This window comes from Equus caballus, chromosome 19 (genome assembly GCF_041296265.1).
Source record: "Equus caballus isolate H_3958 breed thoroughbred chromosome 19, TB-T2T, whole genome shotgun sequence".
Lineage (NCBI taxonomy): Eukaryota > Metazoa > Chordata > Mammalia > Perissodactyla > Equidae > Equus > Equus caballus.
The window spans coordinates 43,819,686-43,841,842 of NC_091702.1; the positions used below are offsets into that span (position 1 = coordinate 43,819,686).

At 55.3% G+C, this 22,157-nt stretch overlaps 1 protein-coding gene across 1 annotated transcript in view; it reads left to right on the plus strand.

The window, feature by feature from the left end:
* The window catches only part of LOC138914996 (serine-rich adhesin for platelets-like), a 32,590-nt gene extending 16,410 nt beyond the window's left edge, over positions 1 to 16,180 (plus strand). Inside the window, exons 2-11 of the mRNA XM_070242510.1 lie at positions 733 to 8,003; positions 8,468 to 9,252; positions 9,685 to 9,889; positions 10,199 to 10,983; positions 11,416 to 11,620; positions 11,930 to 12,714; positions 13,147 to 13,351; positions 13,661 to 14,445; positions 14,878 to 15,082; positions 15,392 to 16,180. Coding sequence (XP_070098611.1) covers positions 733 to 8,003; positions 8,468 to 9,252; positions 9,685 to 9,889; positions 10,199 to 10,983; positions 11,416 to 11,620; positions 11,930 to 12,714; positions 13,147 to 13,351; positions 13,661 to 14,445; positions 14,878 to 15,082; positions 15,392 to 16,180 — 12,020 coding nt within the window. The remainder of the gene's footprint in view (positions 1 to 732; positions 8,004 to 8,467; positions 9,253 to 9,684; positions 9,890 to 10,198; positions 10,984 to 11,415; positions 11,621 to 11,929; positions 12,715 to 13,146; positions 13,352 to 13,660; positions 14,446 to 14,877; positions 15,083 to 15,391) is intronic.
* The last annotated feature ends 5,977 nt before the right edge of the window (positions 16,181 to 22,157 follow it).

Here is a 22,157-nt window from a genome sequence, read left to right on the forward strand (position 1 = left end):
GGAAAAGAAGATCACAAAACATCACTAGGGGTGAAAATAGAAAGATTTTTGGAATGGGATTAGGAGATAAATTGAGAAGAAAAACTGATAGAGATATGGACTGGATTAAGGAGAAGAAAGAGAGGCTAAGATAAACAGAGAAGGCTACTCATCCTCTTTGAAGTGCTTGAGAAAAGTGTGTATAGGACATGCAACAATCTGAAATGTTTTGACTGCATGAACTGTGCGTGTATTTTAATTACAACACTGTTCTGAGAGTGAAGCACGTGGAGCAGGGCTTTTGGGCCGGATGTGGGAAGAGTAGGAAGCATACTTGACTGATGTCCAGGACTAACTTTCCAAAATAATTGGTAATGAGGACAAAATCTTAGCACAAAAAAATACATTGCAGTATTATTTATGACTAGATGCCACTTGTGTTGGTGGAAAATTTAGCCATGATTAAGTAAATAAATCCTGAAAGCCAGTCATTCTGAAGCACTGTGTTTCAGTGGTAAATGTGCAAAATACCAGAGGAGTTAACTCTGCACTGTCACAGAGGTAACTGCTGATGTCTCATGAGTCCTTGCATCTAATACTTAAGAGATTGTCAGCACAGGGAAGACAATTCTTGCTACATTCTCCACAAATAGACATGCAATGACCAGTAGTGTGTTCAAGGAGAAATCCCCTAAGAGTATCAGACAACACCTTGAAAAACATCAGAAATGATGACAGGATTTTCCTCAACAGGCACCGTAACTTCTACTCCAGTCACCACAGCAAGCTCAACGACAACTACACAGAAGACATCTTCCAGAACCTCTCCTCAAGGGACCTCAGGGTCTTCTCCGAACCAACAGACTCAGAGCATGGAGGTCACCACAGAATCTCAAACCAGCGCCATCACAGCAGAGGGCACATCAACTCTCTCTTTGTCCCCAAGCGGACACACTCTCACAGAGGGCGTTTCTCGGGAGACAGCCACCCCTGGGAAGACAAAGACTCCATCACCTTCCACTCTCACGGATGGAAATTCCACACCATCAGAAACTTTGACAGCATCCATCTCAACAAAGCAAACTTCATCTCCTTCCACTGTAAGCAACACACCTCCAATGACATCACAGATGCTCACAACAACAAGTTCTGCAGACACCCCCGCAGGAACCACAGGGGGCCCAACCGTACCTGGAACTGGCAGTTTCACTCCAGGTACCTCTGTAAGCGCAGTGACAACTGGATCAGAAGCACAGTCAGCACTTCTCACTACCAGCACCTTCACTGAGGAAGCATCAGCGGCTTCCCCGAACCACCAGACTCGGAGCGCGCAGACCACAGGAGAATCTCACATCTCCACCACTACAGCAGTGAGCACGTCGACTCCCTCACCCGTTCCAAGCAGACACACTCCTACAGAAGGCCCTTCTCAGGAGACATCCCCTTCCGTGGAACCGAGCACTCCATCCCCTTCCAGCGGCAGCATCACACCTCTGGCAGCATCAGAACTGTCGACAGCGCCAAACTCGACACATGAAACATCATCCCCTTCTGGTGTAAGCAGTGCACCTCCAACGACATCAAAGCTGCTCACATCACCCATTTCAGCAGACACCTCTGTGGGAACCACCGGGGACACACCACTGTCCGGGACTACGCGGTTTACTTCAGACAACACAGCAAGCTCAGTGACAACTGGACCAGAGGCACCATCCACAGCGCCCTCTTCCAGCACCTCCCCTCAGGAAACACCAGTGTCTCCTCAGAATCACCTGACTCAGAGCACGCAGGCCACCAGGGAGTCTCAAACCACCACCATCACAGCAGAGGGCACATCAAGTCTGTCTTCGTCCCCAAACGGACACACTCTCACAGAGGGCGTTTCTCGGGAGACCGCCACCTCTGGGAAGACAAAGACTCCGTCGCCTTCCACTCTCACCGACGGAAATTCCACGCCATCAGAAACTTTGACAGCATCCATCTCAACAAAGCAAACTTCATCTCCTTCCACTGTAAGCAACACACCTCCAATGACACCACAGGTGCTCACGACACCAGGTTTCCCAGGAACCACAGGGGGCCCATCCCTGCCTGGAACTGGCAGTTCCTCTCTAGGCACCACCGCAAGCACAGTGCCAACTGGACCAGAAGCACAGTCAGCACTTCCCACTTCCAGCACCTTCTCTCAGGAAGCCTCAGCGTCTTCTCAGAACCACCAGACTCGGAGCACGCAGACCACAGGAGAATCTCACACCAGCACCATCACAGCAGTGAGCACAGCAACACCCTCATCCTCCCCAAGGGGACACACTCCTACAGAGGGCGTTTCCCGGGGGACATCCACTGCAGGTGAGTCCAACGCCTCATCCCCTTCTAGTGTCAGCCACACACCGCAGGCAACGTCAGGAACATCGACAGACCCTACCTCCACAGACGCCACTTCACAAAACACACAGCACACAACGCTTCCTGTAGCAACAAGTTCTCCACTCATCTCAGCAGCCTCCGCAAAGACCGGAACAGACAGACAGTCCACAGCGCCCTCTTCCAGCACCTCTCCTCGGGGAACCCCAGGGTCTTCTCCGAACCAACAGACTCAGAGCATGGAGGTCACCACAGAATCTCAAACCAGCGCCATCACAGCAGAGGGCACATCAACTCTCTCTTTGTCCCCAAGCGGACACACTCTCACAGAGGGCGTTTCTCGGGAGACAGCCACCCCTGGGAAGACAAAGACTCCATCACCTTCCACTCTCACGGATGGAAATTCCACACCATCAGAAACTTTGACAGCATCCATCTCAACAAAGCAAACTTCATCTCCTTCCACTGTAAGCAACACACCTCCAATGACATCACAGATGCTCACAACAACAAGTTCTGCAGACACCCCCGCAGGAACCACAGGGGGCCCAACCGTACCTGGAACTGGCAGTTTCACTCCAGGTACCTCTGTAAGCGCAGTGACAACTGGATCAGAAGCACAGTCAGCACTTCTCACTACCAGCACCTTCACTGAGGAAGCATCAGCGGCTTCCCCGAACCACCAGACTCGGAGCGCGCAGACCACAGGAGAATCTCACATCTCCACCACTACAGCAGTGAGCACGTCGACTCCCTCACCCGTTCCAAGCAGACACACTCCTACAGAAGGCCCTTCTCAGGAGACATCCCCTTCCGTGGAACCGAGCACTCCATCCCCTTCCAGCGGCAGCATCACACCTCTGGCAGCATCAGAACTGTCGACAGCGCCAAACTCGACACATGAAACATCATCCCCTTCTGGTGTAAGCAGTGCACCTCCAACGACATCAAAGCTGCTCACATCACCCATTTCAGCAGACACCTCTGTGGGAACCACCGGGGACACACCACTGTCCGGGACTACGCGGTTTACTTCAGACAACACAGCAAGCTCAGTGACAACTGGACCAGAGGCACCATCCACAGCGCCCTCTTCCAGCACCTCCCCTCAGGAAACACCAGTGTCTCCTCAGAATCACCTGACTCAGAGCACGCAGGCCACCAGGGAGTCTCAAACCACCACCATCACAGCAGAGGGCACATCAAGTCTGTCTTCGTCCCCAAACGGACACACTCTCACAGAGGGCGTTTCTCGGGAGACTGCCACCTCTGGGAAGACAAAGACTCCGTCGCCTTCCACTCTCACCGACGGAAATTCCACGCCATCAGAAACTTTGACAGCATCCATCTCAACAAAGCAAACTTCATCTCCTTCCACTGTAAGCAACACACCTCCAATGACACCACAGGTGCTCACGACACCAGGTTTCCCAGGAACCACAGGGGGCCCATCCCTGCCTGGAACTGGCAGTTCCTCTCTAGGCACCACCGCAAGCACAGTGCCAACTGGACCAGAAGCACAGTCAGCACTTCCCACTTCCAGCACCTTCTCTCAGGAAGCCTCAGCGTCTTCTCAGAACCACCAGACTCGGAGCACGCAGACCACAGGAGAATCTCACACCAGCACCATCACAGCAGTGAGCACAGCAACACCCTCATCCTCCCCAAGGGGACACACTCCTACAGAGGGCGTTTCCCGGGGGACATCCACTGCAGGTGAGTCCAACGCCTCATCCCCTTCTAGTGTCAGCCACACACCGCAGGCAACGTCAGGAACATCGACAGACCCTACCTCCACAGACGCCACTTCACAAAACACACAGCACACAACGCTTCCTGTAGCAACAAGTTCTCCACTCATCTCAGCAGCCTCCGCAAAGACCGGAACAGACAGACAGTCCACAGCGCCCTCTTCCAGCACCTCTCCTCGGGGAACCCCAGGGTCTTCTCCGAACCAACAGACTCAGAGCATGGAGGTCACCACAGAATCTCAAACCAGCGCCATCACAGCAGAGGGCACATCAACTCTCTCTTTGTCCCCAAGCGGACACACTCTCACAGAGGGCGTTTCTCGGGAGACAGCCACCCCTGGGAAGACAAAGACTCCATCACCTTCCACTCTCACGGATGGAAATTCCACACCATCAGAAACTTTGACAGCATCCATCTCAACAAAGCAAACTTCATCTCCTTCCACTGTAAGCAACACACCTCCAATGACATCACAGATGCTCACAACAACAAGTTCTGCAGACACCCCCGCAGGAACCACAGGGGGCCCAACCGTACCTGGAACTGGCAGTTTCACTCCAGGTACCTCTGTAAGCGCAGTGACAACTGGATCAGAAGCACAGTCAGCACTTCTCACTACCAGCACCTTCACTGAGGAAGCATCAGCGGCTTCCCCGAACCACCAGACTCGGAGCGCGCAGACCACAGGAGAATCTCACATCTCCACCACTACAGCAGTGAGCACGTCGACTCCCTCACCCGTTCCAAGCAGACACACTCCTACAGAAGGCCCTTCTCAGGAGACATCCCCTTCCGTGGAACCGAGCACTCCATCCCCTTCCAGCGGCAGCATCACACCTCTGGCAGCATCAGAACTGTCGACAGCGCCAAACTCGACACATGAAACATCATCCCCTTCTGGTGTAAGCAGTGCACCTCCAACGACATCAAAGCTGCTCACATCACCCATTTCAGCAGACACCTCTGTGGGAACCACCGGGGACACACCACTGTCCGGGACTACGCGGTTTACTTCAGACAACACAGCAAGCTCAGTGACAACTGGACCAGAGGCACCATCCACAGCGCCCTCTTCCAGCACCTCCCCTCAGGAAACACCAGTGTCTCCTCAGAATCACCTGACTCAGAGCACGCAGGCCACCAGGGAGTCTCAAACCACCACCATCACAGCAGAGGGCACATCAAGTCTGTCTTCGTCCCCAAACGGACACACTCTCACAGAGGGCGTTTCTCGGGAGACCGCCACCTCTGGGAAGACAAAGACTCCGTCGCCTTCCACTCTCACCGACGGAAATTCCACGCCATCAGAAACTTTGACAGCATCCATCTCAACAAAGCAAACTTCATCTCCTTCCACTGTAAGCAACACACCTCCAATGACACCACAGGTGCTCACGACACCAGGTTTCCCAGGAACCACAGGGGGCCCATCCCTGCCTGGAACTGGCAGTTCCTCTCTAGGCACCACCGCAAGCACAGTGCCAACTGGACCAGAAGCACAGTCAGCACTTCCCACTTCCAGCACCTTCTCTCAGGAAGCCTCAGCGTCTTCTCAGAACCACCAGACTCGGAGCACGCAGACCACAGGAGAATCTCACACCAGCACCATCACAGCAGTGAGCACAGCAACACCCTCATCCTCCCCAAGGGGACACACTCCTACAGAGGGCGTTTCCCGGGGGACATCCACTGCAGGTGAGTCCAACGCCTCATCCCCTTCTAGTGTCAGCCACACACCGCAGGCAACGTCAGGAACATCGACAGACCCTACCTCCACAGACGCCACTTCACAAAACACACAGCACACAACGCTTCCTGTAGCAACAAGTTCTCCACTCATCTCAGCAGCCTCCGCAAAGACCGGAACAGACAGACAGTCCACAGCGCCCTCTTCCAGCACCTCTCCTCGGGGAACCCCAGGGTCTTCTCCGAACCAACAGACTCAGAGCATGGAGGTCACCACAGAATCTCAAACCAGCGCCATCACAGCAGAGGGCACATCAACTCTCTCTTTGTCCCCAAGCGGACACACTCTCACAGAGGGCGTTTCTCGGGAGACAGCCACCCCTGGGAAGACAAAGACTCCATCACCTTCCACTCTCACGGATGGAAATTCCACGCCATCAGAAACTTTGACAGCATCCATCTCAACAAAGCAAACTTCATCTCCTTCCACTGTAAGCAACACACCTCCAATGACATCACAGATGCTCACAACAACAAGTTCTGCAGACACCCCCGCAGGAACCACAGGGGGCCCAACCGTACCTGGAACTGGCAGTTTCACTCCAGGTACCTCTGTAAGCGCAGTGACAACTGGATCAGAAGCACAGTCAGCACTTCTCACTACCAGCACCTTCACTGAGGAAGCATCAGCGGCTTCCCCGAACCACCAGACTCGGAGCGCGCAGACCACAGGAGAATCTCACATCTCCACCACTACAGCAGTGAGCACGTCGACTCCCTCACCCGTTCCAAGCAGACACACTCCTACAGAAGGCCCTTCTCAGGAGACATCCCCTTCCGTGGAACCGAGCACTCCATCCCCTTCCAGCGGCAGCATCACACCTCTGGCAGCATCAGAACTGTCGACAGCGCCAAACTCGACACATGAAACATCATCCCCTTCTGGTGTAAGCAGTGCACCTCCAACGACATCAAAGCTGCTCACATCACCCATTTCAGCAGACACCTCTGTGGGAACCACCGGGGACACACCACTGTCCGGGACTACGCGGTTTACTTCAGACAACACAGCAAGCTCAGTGACAACTGGACCAGAGGCACCATCCACAGCGCCCTCTTCCAGCACCTCCCCTCAGGAAACACCAGTGTCTCCTCAGAATCACCTGACTCAGAGCACGCAGGCCACCAGGGAGTCTCAAACCACCACCATCACAGCAGAGGGCACATCAAGTCTGTCTTCGTCCCCAAACGGACACACTCTCACAGAGGGCGTTTCTCGGGAGACCGCCACCTCTGGGAAGACAAAGACTCCGTCGCCTTCCACTCTCACCGACGGAAATTCCACGCCATCAGAAACTTTGACAGCATCCATCTCAACAAAGCAAACTTCATCTCCTTCCACTGTAAGCAACACACCTCCAATGACACCACAGGTGCTCACGACACCAGGTTTCCCAGGAACCACAGGGGGCCCATCCCTGCCTGGAACTGGCAGTTCCTCTCTAGGCACCACCGCAAGCACAGTGCCAACTGGACCAGAAGCACAGTCAGCACTTCCCACTTCCAGCACCTTCTCTCAGGAAGCCTCAGCGTCTTCTCAGAACCACCAGACTCGGAGCACGCAGACCACAGGAGAATCTCACACCAGCACCATCACAGCAGTGAGCACAGCAACACCCTCATCCTCCCCAAGGGGACACACTCCTACAGAGGGCGTTTCCCGGGGGACATCCACTGCAGGTGAGTCCAACGCCTCATCCCCTTCTAGTGTCAGCCACACACCGCAGGCAACGTCAGGAACATCGACAGACCCTACCTCCACAGACGCCACTTCACAAAACACACAGCACACAACGCTTCCTGTAGCAACAAGTTCTCCACTCATCTCAGCAGCCTCCGCAAAGACCGGAACAGACAGACAGTCCACAGCGCCCTCTTCCAGCACCTCTCCTCGGGGAACCCCAGGGTCTTCTCCGAACCAACAGACTCAGAGCATGGAGGTCACCACAGAATCTCAAACCAGCGCCATCACAGCAGAGGGCACATCAACTCTCTCTTTGTCCCCAAGCGGACACACTCTCACAGAGGGCGTTTCTCGGGAGACAGCCACCCCTGGGAAGACAAAGACTCCATCACCTTCCACTCTCACGGATGGAAATTCCACGCCATCAGAAACTTTGACAGCATCCATCTCAACAAAGCAAACTTCATCTCCTTCCACTGTAAGCAACACACCTCCAATGACATCACAGATGCTCACAACAACAAGTTCTGCAGACACCCCCGCAGGAACCACAGGGGGCCCAACCGTACCTGGAACTGGCAGTTTCACTCCAGGTACCTCTGTAAGCGCAGTGACAACTGGATCAGAAGCACAGTCAGCACTTCTCACTACCAGCACCTTCACTGAGGAAGCATCAGCGGCTTCCCCGAACCACCAGACTCGGAGCGCGCAGACCACAGGAGAATCTCACATCTCCACCACTACAGCAGTGAGCACGTCGACTCCCTCACCCGTTCCAAGCAGACACACTCCTACAGAAGGCCCTTCTCAGGAGACATCCCCTTCCGTGGAACCGAGCACTCCATCCCCTTCCAGCGGCAGCATCACACCTCTGGCAGCATCAGAACTGTCGACAGCGCCAAACTCGACACATGAAACATCATCCCCTTCTGGTGTAAGCAGTGCACCTCCAACGACATCAAAGCTGCTCACATCACCCATTTCAGCAGACACCTCTGTGGGAACCACCGGGGACACACCACTGTCCGGGACTACGCGGTTTACTTCAGACAACACAGCAAGCTCAGTGACAACTGGACCAGAGGCACCATCCACAGCGCCCTCTTCCAGCACCTCCCCTCAGGAAACACCAGTGTCTCCTCAGAATCACCTGACTCAGAGCACGCAGGCCACCAGGGAGTCTCAAACCACCACCATCACAGCAGAGGGCACATCAAGTCTGTCTTCGTCCCCAAACGGACACACTCTCACAGAGGGCGTTTCTCGGGAGACCGCCACCTCTGGGAAGACAAAGACTCCGTCGCCTTCCACTCTCACCGACGGAAATTCCACGCCATCAGAAACTTTGACAGCATCCATCTCAACAAAGCAAACTTCATCTCCTTCCACTGTAAGCAACACACCTCCAATGACACCACAGGTGCTCACGACACCAGGTTTCCCAGGAACCACAGGGGGCCCATCCCTGCCTGGAACTGGCAGTTCCTCTCTAGGCACCACCGCAAGCACAGTGCCAACTGGACCAGAAGCACAGTCAGCACTTCCCACTTCCAGCACCTTCTCTCAGGAAGCCTCAGCGTCTTCTCAGAACCACCAGACTCGGAGCACGCAGACCACAGGAGAATCTCACACCAGCACCATCACAGCAGTGAGCACAGCAACACCCTCATCCTCCCCAAGGGGACACACTCCTACAGAGGGCGTTTCCCGGGGGACATCCACTGCAGGTGAGTCCAACGCCTCATCCCCTTCTAGTGTCAGCCACACACCGCAGGCAACGTCAGGAACATCGACAGACCCTACCTCCACAGACGCCACTTCACAAAACACACAGCACACAACGCTTCCTGTAGCAACAAGTTCTCCACTCATCTCAGCAGCCTCCGCAAAGACCGGAACAGACAGACAGTCCACAGCGCCCTCTTCCAGCACCTCTCCTCGGGGAACCCCAGGGTCTTCTCCGAACCAACAGACTCAGAGCATGGAGGTCACCACAGAATCTCAAACCAGCGCCATCACAGCAGAGGGCACATCAACTCTCTCTTTGTCCCCAAGCGGACACACTCTCACAGAGGGCGTTTCTCGGGAGACAGCCACCCCTGGGAAGACAAAGACTCCATCACCTTCCACTCTCACGGATGGAAATTCCACGCCATCAGAAACTTTGACAGCATCCATCTCAACAAAGCAAACTTCATCTCCTTCCACTGTAAGCAACACACCTCCAATGACATCACAGATGCTCACAACAACAAGTTCTGCAGACACCCCCGCAGGAACCACAGGGGGCCCAACCGTACCTGGAACTGGCAGTTTCACTCCAGGTACCTCTGTAAGCGCAGTGACAACTGGATCAGAAGCACAGTCAGCACTTCTCACTACCAGCACCTTCACTGAGGAAGCATCAGCGGCTTCCCCGAACCACCAGACTCGGAGCGCGCAGACCACAGGAGAATCTCACATCTCCACCACTACAGCAGTGAGCACGTCGACTCCCTCACCCGTTCCAAGCAGACACACTCCTACAGAAGGCCCTTCTCAGGAGACATCCCCTTCCGTGGAACCGAGCACTCCATCCCCTTCCAGCGGCAGCATCACACCTCTGGCAGCATCAGAACTGTCGACAGCGCCAAACTCGACACATGAAACATCATCCCCTTCTGGTGTAAGCAGTGCACCTCCAACGACATCAAAGCTGCTCACATCACCCATTTCAGCAGACACCTCTGTGGGAACCACCGGGGACACACCACTGTCCGGGACTACGCGGTTTACTTCAGACAACACAGCAAGCTCAGTGACAACTGGACCAGAGGCACCATCCACAGCGCCCTCTTCCAGCACCTCCCCTCAGGAAACACCAGTGTCTCCTCAGAATCACCTGACTCAGAGCACGCAGGCCACCAGGGAGTCTCAAACCACCACCATCACAGCAGAGGGCACATCAAGTCTGTCTTCGTCCCCAAACGGACACACTCTCACAGAGGGCGTTTCTCGGGAGACCGCCACCTCTGGGAAGACAAAGACTCCGTCGCCTTCCACTCTCACCGACGGAAATTCCACGCCATCAGAAACTTTGACAGCATCCATCTCAACAAAGCAAACTTCATCTCCTTCCACTGTAAGCAACACACCTCCAATGACACCACAGGTGCTCACGACACCAGGTTTCCCAGGAACCACAGGGGGCCCATCCCTGCCTGGAACTGGCAGTTCCTCTCTAGGCACCACCGCAAGCACAGTGCCAACTGGACCAGAAGCACAGTCAGCACTTCCCACTTCCAGCACCTTCTCTCAGGAAGCCTCAGCGTCTTCTCAGAACCACCAGACTCGGAGCACGCAGACCACAGGAGAATCTCACACCAGCACCATCACAGCAGTGAGCACAGCAACACCCTCATCCTCCCCAAGGGGACACACTCCTACAGAGGGCGTTTCCCGGGGGACATCCACTGCAGGTGAGTCCAACGCCTCATCCCCTTCTAGTGTCAGCCACACACCGCAGGCAACGTCAGGAACATCGACAGACCCTACCTCCACAGACGCCACTTCACAAAACACACAGCACACAACGCTTCCTGTAGCAACAAGTTCTCCACTCATCTCAGCAGCCTCCGCAAAGACCGGAACAGACAGACAGTCCACAGCGCCCTCTTCCAGCACCTCTCCTCGGGGAACCCCAGGGTCTTCTCCGAACCAACAGACTCAGAGCATGGAGGTCACCACAGAATCTCAAACCAGCGCCATCACAGCAGAGGGCACATCAACTCTCTCTTTGTCCCCAAGCGGACACACTCTCACAGAGGGCGTTTCTCGGGAGACAGCCACCCCTGGGAAGACAAAGACTCCATCACCTTCCACTCTCACGGATGGAAATTCCACGCCATCAGAAACTTTGACAGCATCCATCTCAACAAAGCAAACTTCATCTCCTTCCACTGTAAGCAACACACCTCCAATGACATCACAGATGCTCACAACAACAAGTTCTGCAGACACCCCCGCAGGAACCACAGGGGGCCCAACCGTACCTGGAACTGGCAGTTTCACTCCAGGTACCTCTGTAAGCGCAGTGACAACTGGATCAGAAGCACAGTCAGCACTTCTCACTACCAGCACCTTCACTGAGGAAGCATCAGCGGCTTCCCCGAACCACCAGACTCGGAGCGCGCAGACCACAGGAGAATCTCACATCTCCACCACTACAGCAGTGAGCACGTCGACTCCCTCACCCGTTCCAAGCAGACACACTCCTACAGAAGGCCCTTCTCAGGAGACATCCCCTTCCGTGGAACCGAGCACTCCATCCCCTTCCAGCGGCAGCATCACACCTCTGGCAGCATCAGAACTGTCGACAGCGCCAAACTCGACACATGAAACATCATCCCCTTCTGGTGTAAGCAGTGCACCTCCAACGACATCAAAGCTGCTCACATCACCCATTTCAGCAGACACCTCTGTGGGAACCACCGGGGACACACCACTGTCCGGGACTACGCGGTTTACTTCAGACAACACAGCAAGCTCAGTGACAACTGGACCAGAGGCACCATCCACAGCGCCCTCTTCCAGCACCTCCCCTCAGGAAACACCAGTGTCTCCTCAGAATCACCTGACTCAGAGCACGCAGGCCACCAGGGAGTCTCAAACCACCACCATCACAGCAGAGGGCACATCAAGTCTGTCTTCGTCCCCAAACGGACACACTCTCACAGAGGGCGTTTCTCGGGAGACCGCCACCTCTGGGAAGACAAAGACTCCGTCGCCTTCCACTCTCACCGACGGAAATTCCACGCCATCAGAAACTTTGACAGCATCCATCTCAACAAAGCAAACTTCATCTCCTTCCACTGTAAGCAACACACCTCCAATGACACCACAGGTGCTCACGACACCAGGTTTCCCAGGAACCACAGGGGGCCCATCCCTGCCTGGAACTGGCAGTTCCTCTCTAGGCACCACCGCAAGCACAGTGCCAACTGGACCAGAAGCACAGTCAGCACTTCCCACTTCCAGCACCTTCTCTCAGGAAGCCTCAGCGTCTTCTCAGAACCACCAGACTCGGAGCACGCAGACCACAGGAGAATCTCACACCAGCACCATCACAGCAGTGAGCACAGCAACACCCTCATCCTCCCCAAGGGGACACACTCCTACAGAGGGCGTTTCCCGGGGGACATCCACTGCAGGTGAGTCCAACGCCTCATCCCCTTCTAGTGTCAGCCACACACCGCAGGCAACGTCAGGAACATCGACAGACCCTACCTCCACAGACGCCACTTCACAAAACACACAGCACACAACGCTTCCTGTAGCAACAAGTTCTCCACTCATCTCAGCAGCCTCCGCAAAGACCGGAACAGACAGACAGTCCACAGCGCCCTCTTCCAGCACCTCTCCTCGGGGAACCCCAGGGTCTTCTCCGAACCAACAGACTCAGAGCATGGAGGTCACCACAGAATCTCAAACCAGCGCCATCACAGCAGAGGGCACATCAACTCTCTCTTTGTCCCCAAGCGGACACACTCTCACAGAGGGCGTTTCTCGGGAGACAGCCACCCCTGGGAAGACAAAGACTCCATCACCTTCCACTCTCACGGATGGAAATTCCACGCCATCAGAAACTTTGACAGCATCCATCTCAACAAAGCAAACTTCATCTCCTTCCACTGTAAGCAACACACCTCCAATGACATCACAGATGCTCACAACAACAAGTTCTGCAGACACCCCCGCAGGAACCACAGGGGGCCCAACCGTACCTGGAACTGGCAGTTTCACTCCAGGTACCTCTGTAAGCGCAGTGACAACTGGATCAGAAGCACAGTCAGCACTTCTCACTACCAGCACCTTCACTGAGGAAGCATCAGCGGCTTCCCCGAACCACCAGACTCGGAGCGCGCAGACCACAGGAGAATCTCACATCTCCACCACTACAGCAGTGAGCACGTCGACTCCCTCACCCGTTCCAAGCAGACACACTCCTACAGAAGGCCCTTCTCAGGAGACATCCCCTTCCGTGGAACCGAGCACTCCATCCCCTTCCAGCGGCAGCATCACACCTCTGGCAGCATCAGAACTGTCGACAGCGCCAAACTCGACACATGAAACATCATCCCCTTCTGGTGTAAGCAGTGCACCTCCAACGACATCAAAGCTGCTCACATCACCCATTTCAGCAGACACCTCTGTGGGAACCACCGGGGACACACCACTGTCCGGGACTACGCGGTTTACTTCAGACAACACAGCAAGCTCAGTGACAACTGGACCAGAGGCACCATCCACAGCGCCCTCTTCCAGCACCTCCCCTCAGGAAACACCAGTGTCTCCTCAGAATCACCTGACTCAGAGCACGCAGGCCACCAGGGAGTCTCAAACCACCACCATCACAGCAGAGGGCACATCAAGTCTGTCTTCGTCCCCAAACGGACACACTCTCACAGAGGGCGTTTCTCGGGAGACCGCCACCTCTGGGAAGACAAAGACTCCGTCGCCTTCCACTCTCACCGACGGAAATTCCACGCCATCAGAAACTTTGACAGCATCCATCTCAACAAAGCAAACTTCATCTCCTTCCACTGTAAGCAACACACCTCCAATGACACCACAGGTGCTCACGACACCAGGTTTCCCAGGAACCACAGGGGGCCCATCCCTGCCTGGAACTGGCAGTTCCTCTCTAGGCACCACCGCAAGCACAGTGCCAACTGGACCAGAAGCACAGTCAGCACTTCCCACTTCCAGCACCTTCTCTCAGGAAGCCTCAGCGTCTTCTCAGAACCACCAGACTCGGAGCACGCAGACCACAGGAGAATCTCACACCAGCACCATCACAGCAGTGAGCACAGCAACACCCTCATCCTCCCCAAGGGGACACACTCCTACAGAGGGCGTTTCCCGGGGGACATCCACTGCAGGTGAGTCCAACGCCTCATCCCCTTCTAGTGTCAGCCACACACCGCAGGCAACGTCAGGAACATCGACAGACCCTACCTCCACAGACGCCACTTCACAAAACACACAGCACACAACGCTTCCTGTAGCAACAAGTTCTCCACTCATCTCAGCAGCCTCCGCAAAGACCGGAACAGACAGACAGTCCACAGCGCCCTCTTCCAGCACCTCTCCTCGGGGAACCCCAGGGTCTTCTCCGAACCAACAGACTCAGAGCATGGAGGTCACCACAGAATCTCAAACCAGCGCCATCACAGCAGAGGGCACATCAACTCTCTCTTTGTCCCCAAGCGGACACACTCTCACAGAGGGCGTTTCTCGGGAGACAGCCACCCCTGGGAAGACAAAGACTCCATCACCTTCCACTCTCACGGATGGAAATTCCACGCCATCAGAAACTTTGACAGCATCCATCTCAACAAAGCAAACTTCATCTCCTTCCACTGTAAGCAACACACCTCCAATGACATCACAGATGCTCACAACAACAAGTTCTGCAGACACCCCCGCAGGAACCACAGGGGGCCCAACCGTACCTGGAACTGGCAGTTTCACTCCAGGTACCTCTGTAAGCGCAGTGACAACTGGATCAGAAGCACAGTCAGCACTTCTCACTACCAGCACCTTCACTGAGGAAGCATCAGCGGCTTCCCCGAACCACCAGACTCGGAGCGCGCAGACCACAGGAGAATCTCACATCTCCACCACTACAGCAGTGAGCACGTCGACTCCCTCACCCGTTCCAAGCAGACACACTCCTACAGAAGGCCCTTCTCAGGAGACATCCCCTTCCGTGGAACCGAGCACTCCATCCCCTTCCAGCGGCAGCATCACACCTCTGGCAGCATCAGAACTGTCGACAGCGCCAAACTCGACACATGAAACATCATCCCCTTCTGGTGTAAGCAGTGCACCTCCAACGACATCAAAGCTGCTCACATCACCCATTTCAGCAGACACCTCTGTGGGAACCACCGGGGACACACCACTGTCCGGGACTACGCGGTTTACTTCAGACAACACAGCAAGCTCAGTGACAACTGGACCAGAGGCACCATCCACAGCGCCCTCTTCCAGCACCTCCCCTCAGGAAACACCAGTGTCTCCTCAGAATCACCTGACTCAGAGCACGCAGGCCACCAGGGAGTCTCAAACCACCACCATCACAGCAGAGGGCACATCAAGTCTGTCTTCGTCCCCAAACGGACACACTCTCACAGAGGGCGTTTCTCGGGAGACCGCCACCTCTGGGAAGACAAAGACTCCGTCGCCTTCCACTCTCACCGACGGAAATTCCACGCCATCAGAAACTTTGACAGCATCCATCTCAACAAAGCAAACTTCATCTCCTTCCACTGTAAGCAACACACCTCCAATGACACCACAGGTGCTCACGACACCAGGTTTCCCAGGAACCACAGGGGGCCCATCCCTGCCTGGAACTGGCAGTTCCTCTCTAGGCACCACCGCAAGCACAGTGCCAACTGGACCAGAAGCACAGTCAGCACTTCCCACTTCCAGCACCTTCTCTCAGGAAGCCTCAGCGTCTTCTCAGAACCACCAGACTCGGAGCACGCAGACCACAGGAGAATCTCACACCAGCACCATCACAGCAGTGAGCACAGCAACACCCTCATCCTCCCCAAGGGGACACACTCCTACAGAGGGCGTTTCCCGGGGGACATCCACTGCAGGTGAGTCCAACGCCTCATCCCCTTCTAGTGTCAGCCACACACCGCAGGCAACGTCAGGAACATCGACAGACCCTACCTCCACAGACGCCACTTCACAAAACACACAGCACACAACGCTTCCTGTAGCAACAAGTTCTCCACTCATCTCAGCAGCCTCCGCAAAGACCGGAACAGACAGACAGTCCACAGCGCCCTCTTCCAGCACCTCTCCTCGGGGAACCCCAGGGTCTTCTCCGAACCAACAGACTCAGAGCATGGAGGTCACCACAGAATCTCAAACCAGCGCCATCACAGCAGAGGGCACATCAACTCTCTCTTTGTCCCCAAGCGGACACACTCTCACAGAGGGCGTTTCTCGGGAGACAGCCACCCCTGGGAAGACAAAGACTCCATCACCTTCCACTCTCACGGATGGAAATTCCACGCCATCAGAAACTTTGACAGCATCCATCTCAACAAAGCAAACTTCATCTCCTTCCACTGTAAGCAACACACCTCCAATGACATCACAGATGCTCACAACAACAAGTTCTGCAGACACCCCCGCAGGAACCACAGGGGGCCCAACCGTACCTGGAACTGGCAGTTTCACTCCAGGTACCTCTGTAAGCGCAGTGACAACTGGATCAGAAGCACAGTCAGCACTTCTCACTACCAGCACCTTCACTGAGGAAGCATCAGCGGCTTCCCCGAACCACCAGACTCGGAGCGCGCAGACCACAGGAGAATCTCACATCTCCACCACTACAGCAGTGAGCACGTCGACTCCCTCACCCGTTCCAAGCAGACACACTCCTACAGAAGGCCCTTCTCAGGAGACATCCCCTTCCGTGGAACCGAGCACTCCATCCCCTTCCAGCGGCAGCATCACACCTCTGGCAGCATCAGAACTGTCGACAGCGCCAAACTCGACACATGAAACATCATCCCCTTCTGGTGTAAGCAGTGCACCTCCAACGACATCAAAGCTGCTCACATCACCCATTTCAGCAGACACCTCTGTGGGAACCACCGGGGACACACCACTGTCCGGGACTACGCGGTTTACTTCAGACAACACAGCAAGCTCAGTGACAACTGGACCAGAGGCACCATCCACAGCGCCCTCTTCCAGCACCTCCCCTCAGGAAACACCAGTGTCTCCTCAGAATCACCTGACTCAGAGCACGCAGGCCACCAGGGAGTCTCAAACCACCACCATCACAGCAGAGGGCACATCAAGTCTGTCTTCGTCCCCAAACGGACACACTCTCACAGAGGGCGTTTCTCGGGAGACCGCCACCTCTGGGAAGACAAAGACTCCGTCGCCTTCCACTCTCACCGACGGAAATTCCACGCCATCAGAAACTTTGACAGCATCCATCTCAACAAAGCAAACTTCATCTCCTTCCACTGTAAGCAACACACCTCCAATGACACCACAGGTGCTCACGACACCAGGTTTCCCAGGAACCACAGGGGGCCCATCCCTGCCTGGAACTGGCAGTTCCTCTCTAGGCACCACCGCAAGCACAGTGCCAACTGGACCAGAAGCACAGTCAGCACTTCCCACTTCCAGCACCTTCTCTCAGGAAGCCTCAGCGTCTTCTCAGAACCACCAGACTCGGAGCACGCAGACCACAGGAGAATCTCACACCAGCACCATCACAGCAGTGAGCACAGCAACACCCTCATCCTCCCCAAGGGGACACACTCCTACAGAGGGCGTTTCCCGGGGGACATCCACTGCAGGTGAGTCCAACGCCTCATCCCCTTCTAGTGTCAGCCACACACCGCAGGCAACGTCAGGAACATCGACAGACCCTACCTCCACAGACGCCACTTCACAAAACACACAGCACACAACGCTTCCTGTAGCAACAAGTTCTCCACTCATCTCAGCAGCCTCCGCAAAGACCGGAACAGACAGACAGTCCACAGCGCCCTCTTCCAGCACCTCTCCTCGGGGAACCCCAGGGTCTTCTCCGAACCAACAGACTCAGAGCATGGAGGTCACCACAGAATCTCAAACCAGCGCCATCACAGCAGAGGGCACATCAACTCTCTCTTTGTCCCCAAGCGGACACACTCTCACAGAGGGCGTTTCTCGGGAGACAGCCACCCCTGGGAAGACAAAGACTCCATCACCTTCCACTCTCACGGATGGAAATTCCACGCCATCAGAAACTTTGACAGCATCCATCTCAACAAAGCAAACTTCATCTCCTTCCACTGTAAGCAACACACCTCCAATGACATCACAGATGCTCACAACAACAAGTTCTGCAGACACCCCCGCAGGAACCACAGGGGGCCCAACCGTACCTGGAACTGGCAGTTTCACTCCAGGTACCTCTGTAAGCGCAGTGACAACTGGATCAGAAGCACAGTCAGCACTTCTCACTACCAGCACCTTCACTGAGGAAGCATCAGCGGCTTCCCCGAACCACCAGACTCGGAGCGCGCAGACCACAGGAGAATCTCACATCTCCACCACTACAGCAGTGAGCACGTCGACTCCCTCACCCGTTCCAAGCAGACACACTCCTACAGAAGGCCCTTCTCAGGAGACATCCCCTTCCGTGGAACCGAGCACTCCATCCCCTTCCAGCGGCAGCATCACACCTCTGGCAGCATCAGAACTGTCGACAGCGCCAAACTCGACACATGAAACATCATCCCCTTCTGGTGTAAGCAGTGCACCTCCAACGACATCAAAGCTGCTCACATCACCCATTTCAGCAGACACCTCTGTGGGAACCACCGGGGACACACCACTGTCCGGGACTACGCGGTTTACTTCAGACAACACAGCAAGCTCAGTGACAACTGGACCAGAGGCACCATCCACAGCGCCCTCTTCCAGCACCTCCCCTCAGGAAACACCAGTGTCTCCTCAGAATCACCTGACTCAGAGCACGCAGGCCACCAGGGAGTCTCAAACCACCACCATCACAGCAGAGGGCACATCAAGTCTGTCTTCGTCCCCAAACGGACACACTCTCACAGAGGGCGTTTCTCGGGAGACCGCCACCTCTGGGAAGACAAAGACTCCGTCGCCTTCCACTCTCACCGACGGAAATTCCACGCCATCAGAAACTTTGACAGCATCCATCTCAACAAAGCAAACTTCATCTCCTTCCACTGTAAGCAACACACCTCCAATGACACCACAGGTGCTCACGACACCAGGTTTCCCAGGAACCACAGGGGGCCCATCCCTGCCTGGAACTGGCAGTTCCTCTCTAGGCACCACCGCAAGCACAGTGCCAACTGGACCAGAAGCACAGTCAGCACTTCCCACTTCCAGCACCTTCTCTCAGGAAGCCTCAGCGTCTTCTCAGAACCACCAGACTCGGAGCACGCAGACCACAGGAGAATCTCACACCAGCACCATCACAGCAGTGAGCACAGCAACACCCTCATCCTCCCCAAGGGGACACACTCCTACAGAGGGCGTTTCCCGGGGGACATCCACTGCAGGTGAGTCCAACGCCTCATCCCCTTCTAGTGTCAGCCACACACCGCAGGCAACGTCAGGAACATCGACAGACCCTACCTCCACAGACGCCACTTCACAAAACACACAGCACACAACGCTTCCTGTAGCAACAAGTTCTCCACTCATCTCAGCAGCCTCCGCAAAGACCGGAACAGACAGACAGTCCACAGCGCCCTCTTCCAGCACCTCTCCTCGGGGAACCCCAGGGTCTTCTCCGAACCAACAGACTCAGAGCATGGAGGTCACCACAGAATCTCAAACCAGCGCCATCACAGCAGAGGGCACATCAACTCTCTCTTTGTCCCCAAGCGGACACACTCTCACAGAGGGCGTTTCTCGGGAGACAGCCACCCCTGGGAAGACAAAGACTCCATCACCTTCCACTCTCACGGATGGAAATTCCACGCCATCAGAAACTTTGACAGCATCCATCTCAACAAAGCAAACTTCATCTCCTTCCACTGTAAGCAACACACCTCCAATGACATCACAGATGCTCACAACAACAAGTTCTGCAGACACCCCCGCAGGAACCACAGGGGGCCCAACCGTACCTGGAACTGGCAGTTTCACTCCAGGTACCTCTGTAAGCGCAGTGACAACTGGATCAGAAGCACAGTCAGCACTTCTCACTACCAGCACCTTCACTGAGGAAGCATCAGCGGCTTCCCCGAACCACCAGACTCGGAGCGCGCAGACCACAGGAGAATCTCACATCTCCACCACTACAGCAGTGAGCACGTCGACTCCCTCACCCGTTCCAAGCAGACACACTCCTACAGAAGGCCCTTCTCAGGAGACATCCCCTTCCGTGGAACCGAGCACTCCATCCCCTTCCAGCGGCAGCATCACACCTCTGGCAGCATCAGAACTGTCGACAGCGCCAAACTCGACACATGAAACATCATCCCCTTCTGGTGTAAGCAGTGCACCTCCAACGACATCAAAGCTGCTCACATCACCCATTTCAGCAGACACCTCTGTGGGAACCACCGGGGACACACCACTGTCCGGGACTACGCGGTTTACTTCAGACAACACAGCAAGCTCAGTGACAACTGGACCAGAGGCACCATCCACAGCGCCCTCTTCCAGCACCTCCCCTCAGGAAACACCAGTGTCTCCTCAGAATCACCTGACTCAGAGCACGCAGGCCACCAGGGAGTCTCAAACCACCACCATCACAGCAGAGGGCACATCAAGTCTGTCTTCGTCCCCAAACGGACACACTCTCACAGAGGGCGTTTCTCGGGAGACCGCCACCTCTGGGAAGACAAAGACTCCGTCGCCTTCCACTCTCACCGACGGAAATTCCACGCCATCAGAAACTTTGACAGCATCCATCTCAACAAAGCAAACTTCATCTCCTTCCACTGTAAGCAACACACCTCCAATGACACCACAGGTGCTCACGACACCAGGTTTCCCAGGAACCACAGGGGGCCCATCCCTGCCTGGAACTGGCAGTTCCTCTCTAGGCACCACCGCAAGCACAGTGCCAACTGGACCAGAAGCACAGTCAGCACTTCCCACTTCCAGCACCTTCTCTCAGGAAGCCTCAGCGTCTTCTCAGAACCACCAGACTCGGAGCACGCAGACCACAGGAGAATCTCACACCAGCACCATCACAGCAGTGAGCACAGCAACACCCTCATCCTCCCCAAGGGGACACACTCCTACAGAGGGCGTTTCCCGGGGGACATCCACTGCAGGTGAGTCCAACGCCTCATCCCCTTCTAGTGTCAGCCACACACCGCAGGCAACGTCAGGAACATCGACAGACCCTACCTCCACAGACGCCACTTCACAAAACACACAGCACACAACGCTTCCTGTAGCAACAAGTTCTCCACTCATCTCAGCAGCCTCCGCAAAGACCGGAACAGACAGACAGTCCACAGCGCCCTCTTCCAGCACCTCTCCTCGGGGAACCCCAGGGTCTTCTCCGAACCAACAGACTCAGAGCATGGAGGTCACCACAGAATCTCAAACCAGCGCCATCACAGCAGAGGGCACATCAACTCTCTCTTTGTCCCCAAGCGGACACACTCTCACAGAGGGCGTTTCTCGGGAGACAGCCACCCCTGGGAAGACAAAGACTCCATCACCTTCCACTCTCACGGATGGAAATTCCACGCCATCAGAAACTTTGACAGCATCCATCTCAACAAAGCAAACTTCATCTCCTTCCACTGTAAGCAACACACCTCCAATGACATCACAGATGCTCACAACAACAAGTTCTGCAGACACCCCCGCAGGAACCACAGGGGGCCCAACCGTACCTGGAACTGGCAGTTTCACTCCAGGTACCTCTGTAAGCGCAGTGACAACTGGATCAGAAGCACAGTCAGCACTTCTCACTACCAGCACCTTCACTGAGGAAGCATCAGCGGCTTCCCCGAACCACCAGACTCGGAGCGCGCAGACCACAGGAGAATCTCACATCTCCACCACTACAGCAGTGAGCACGTCGACTCCCTCACCCGTTCCAAGCAGA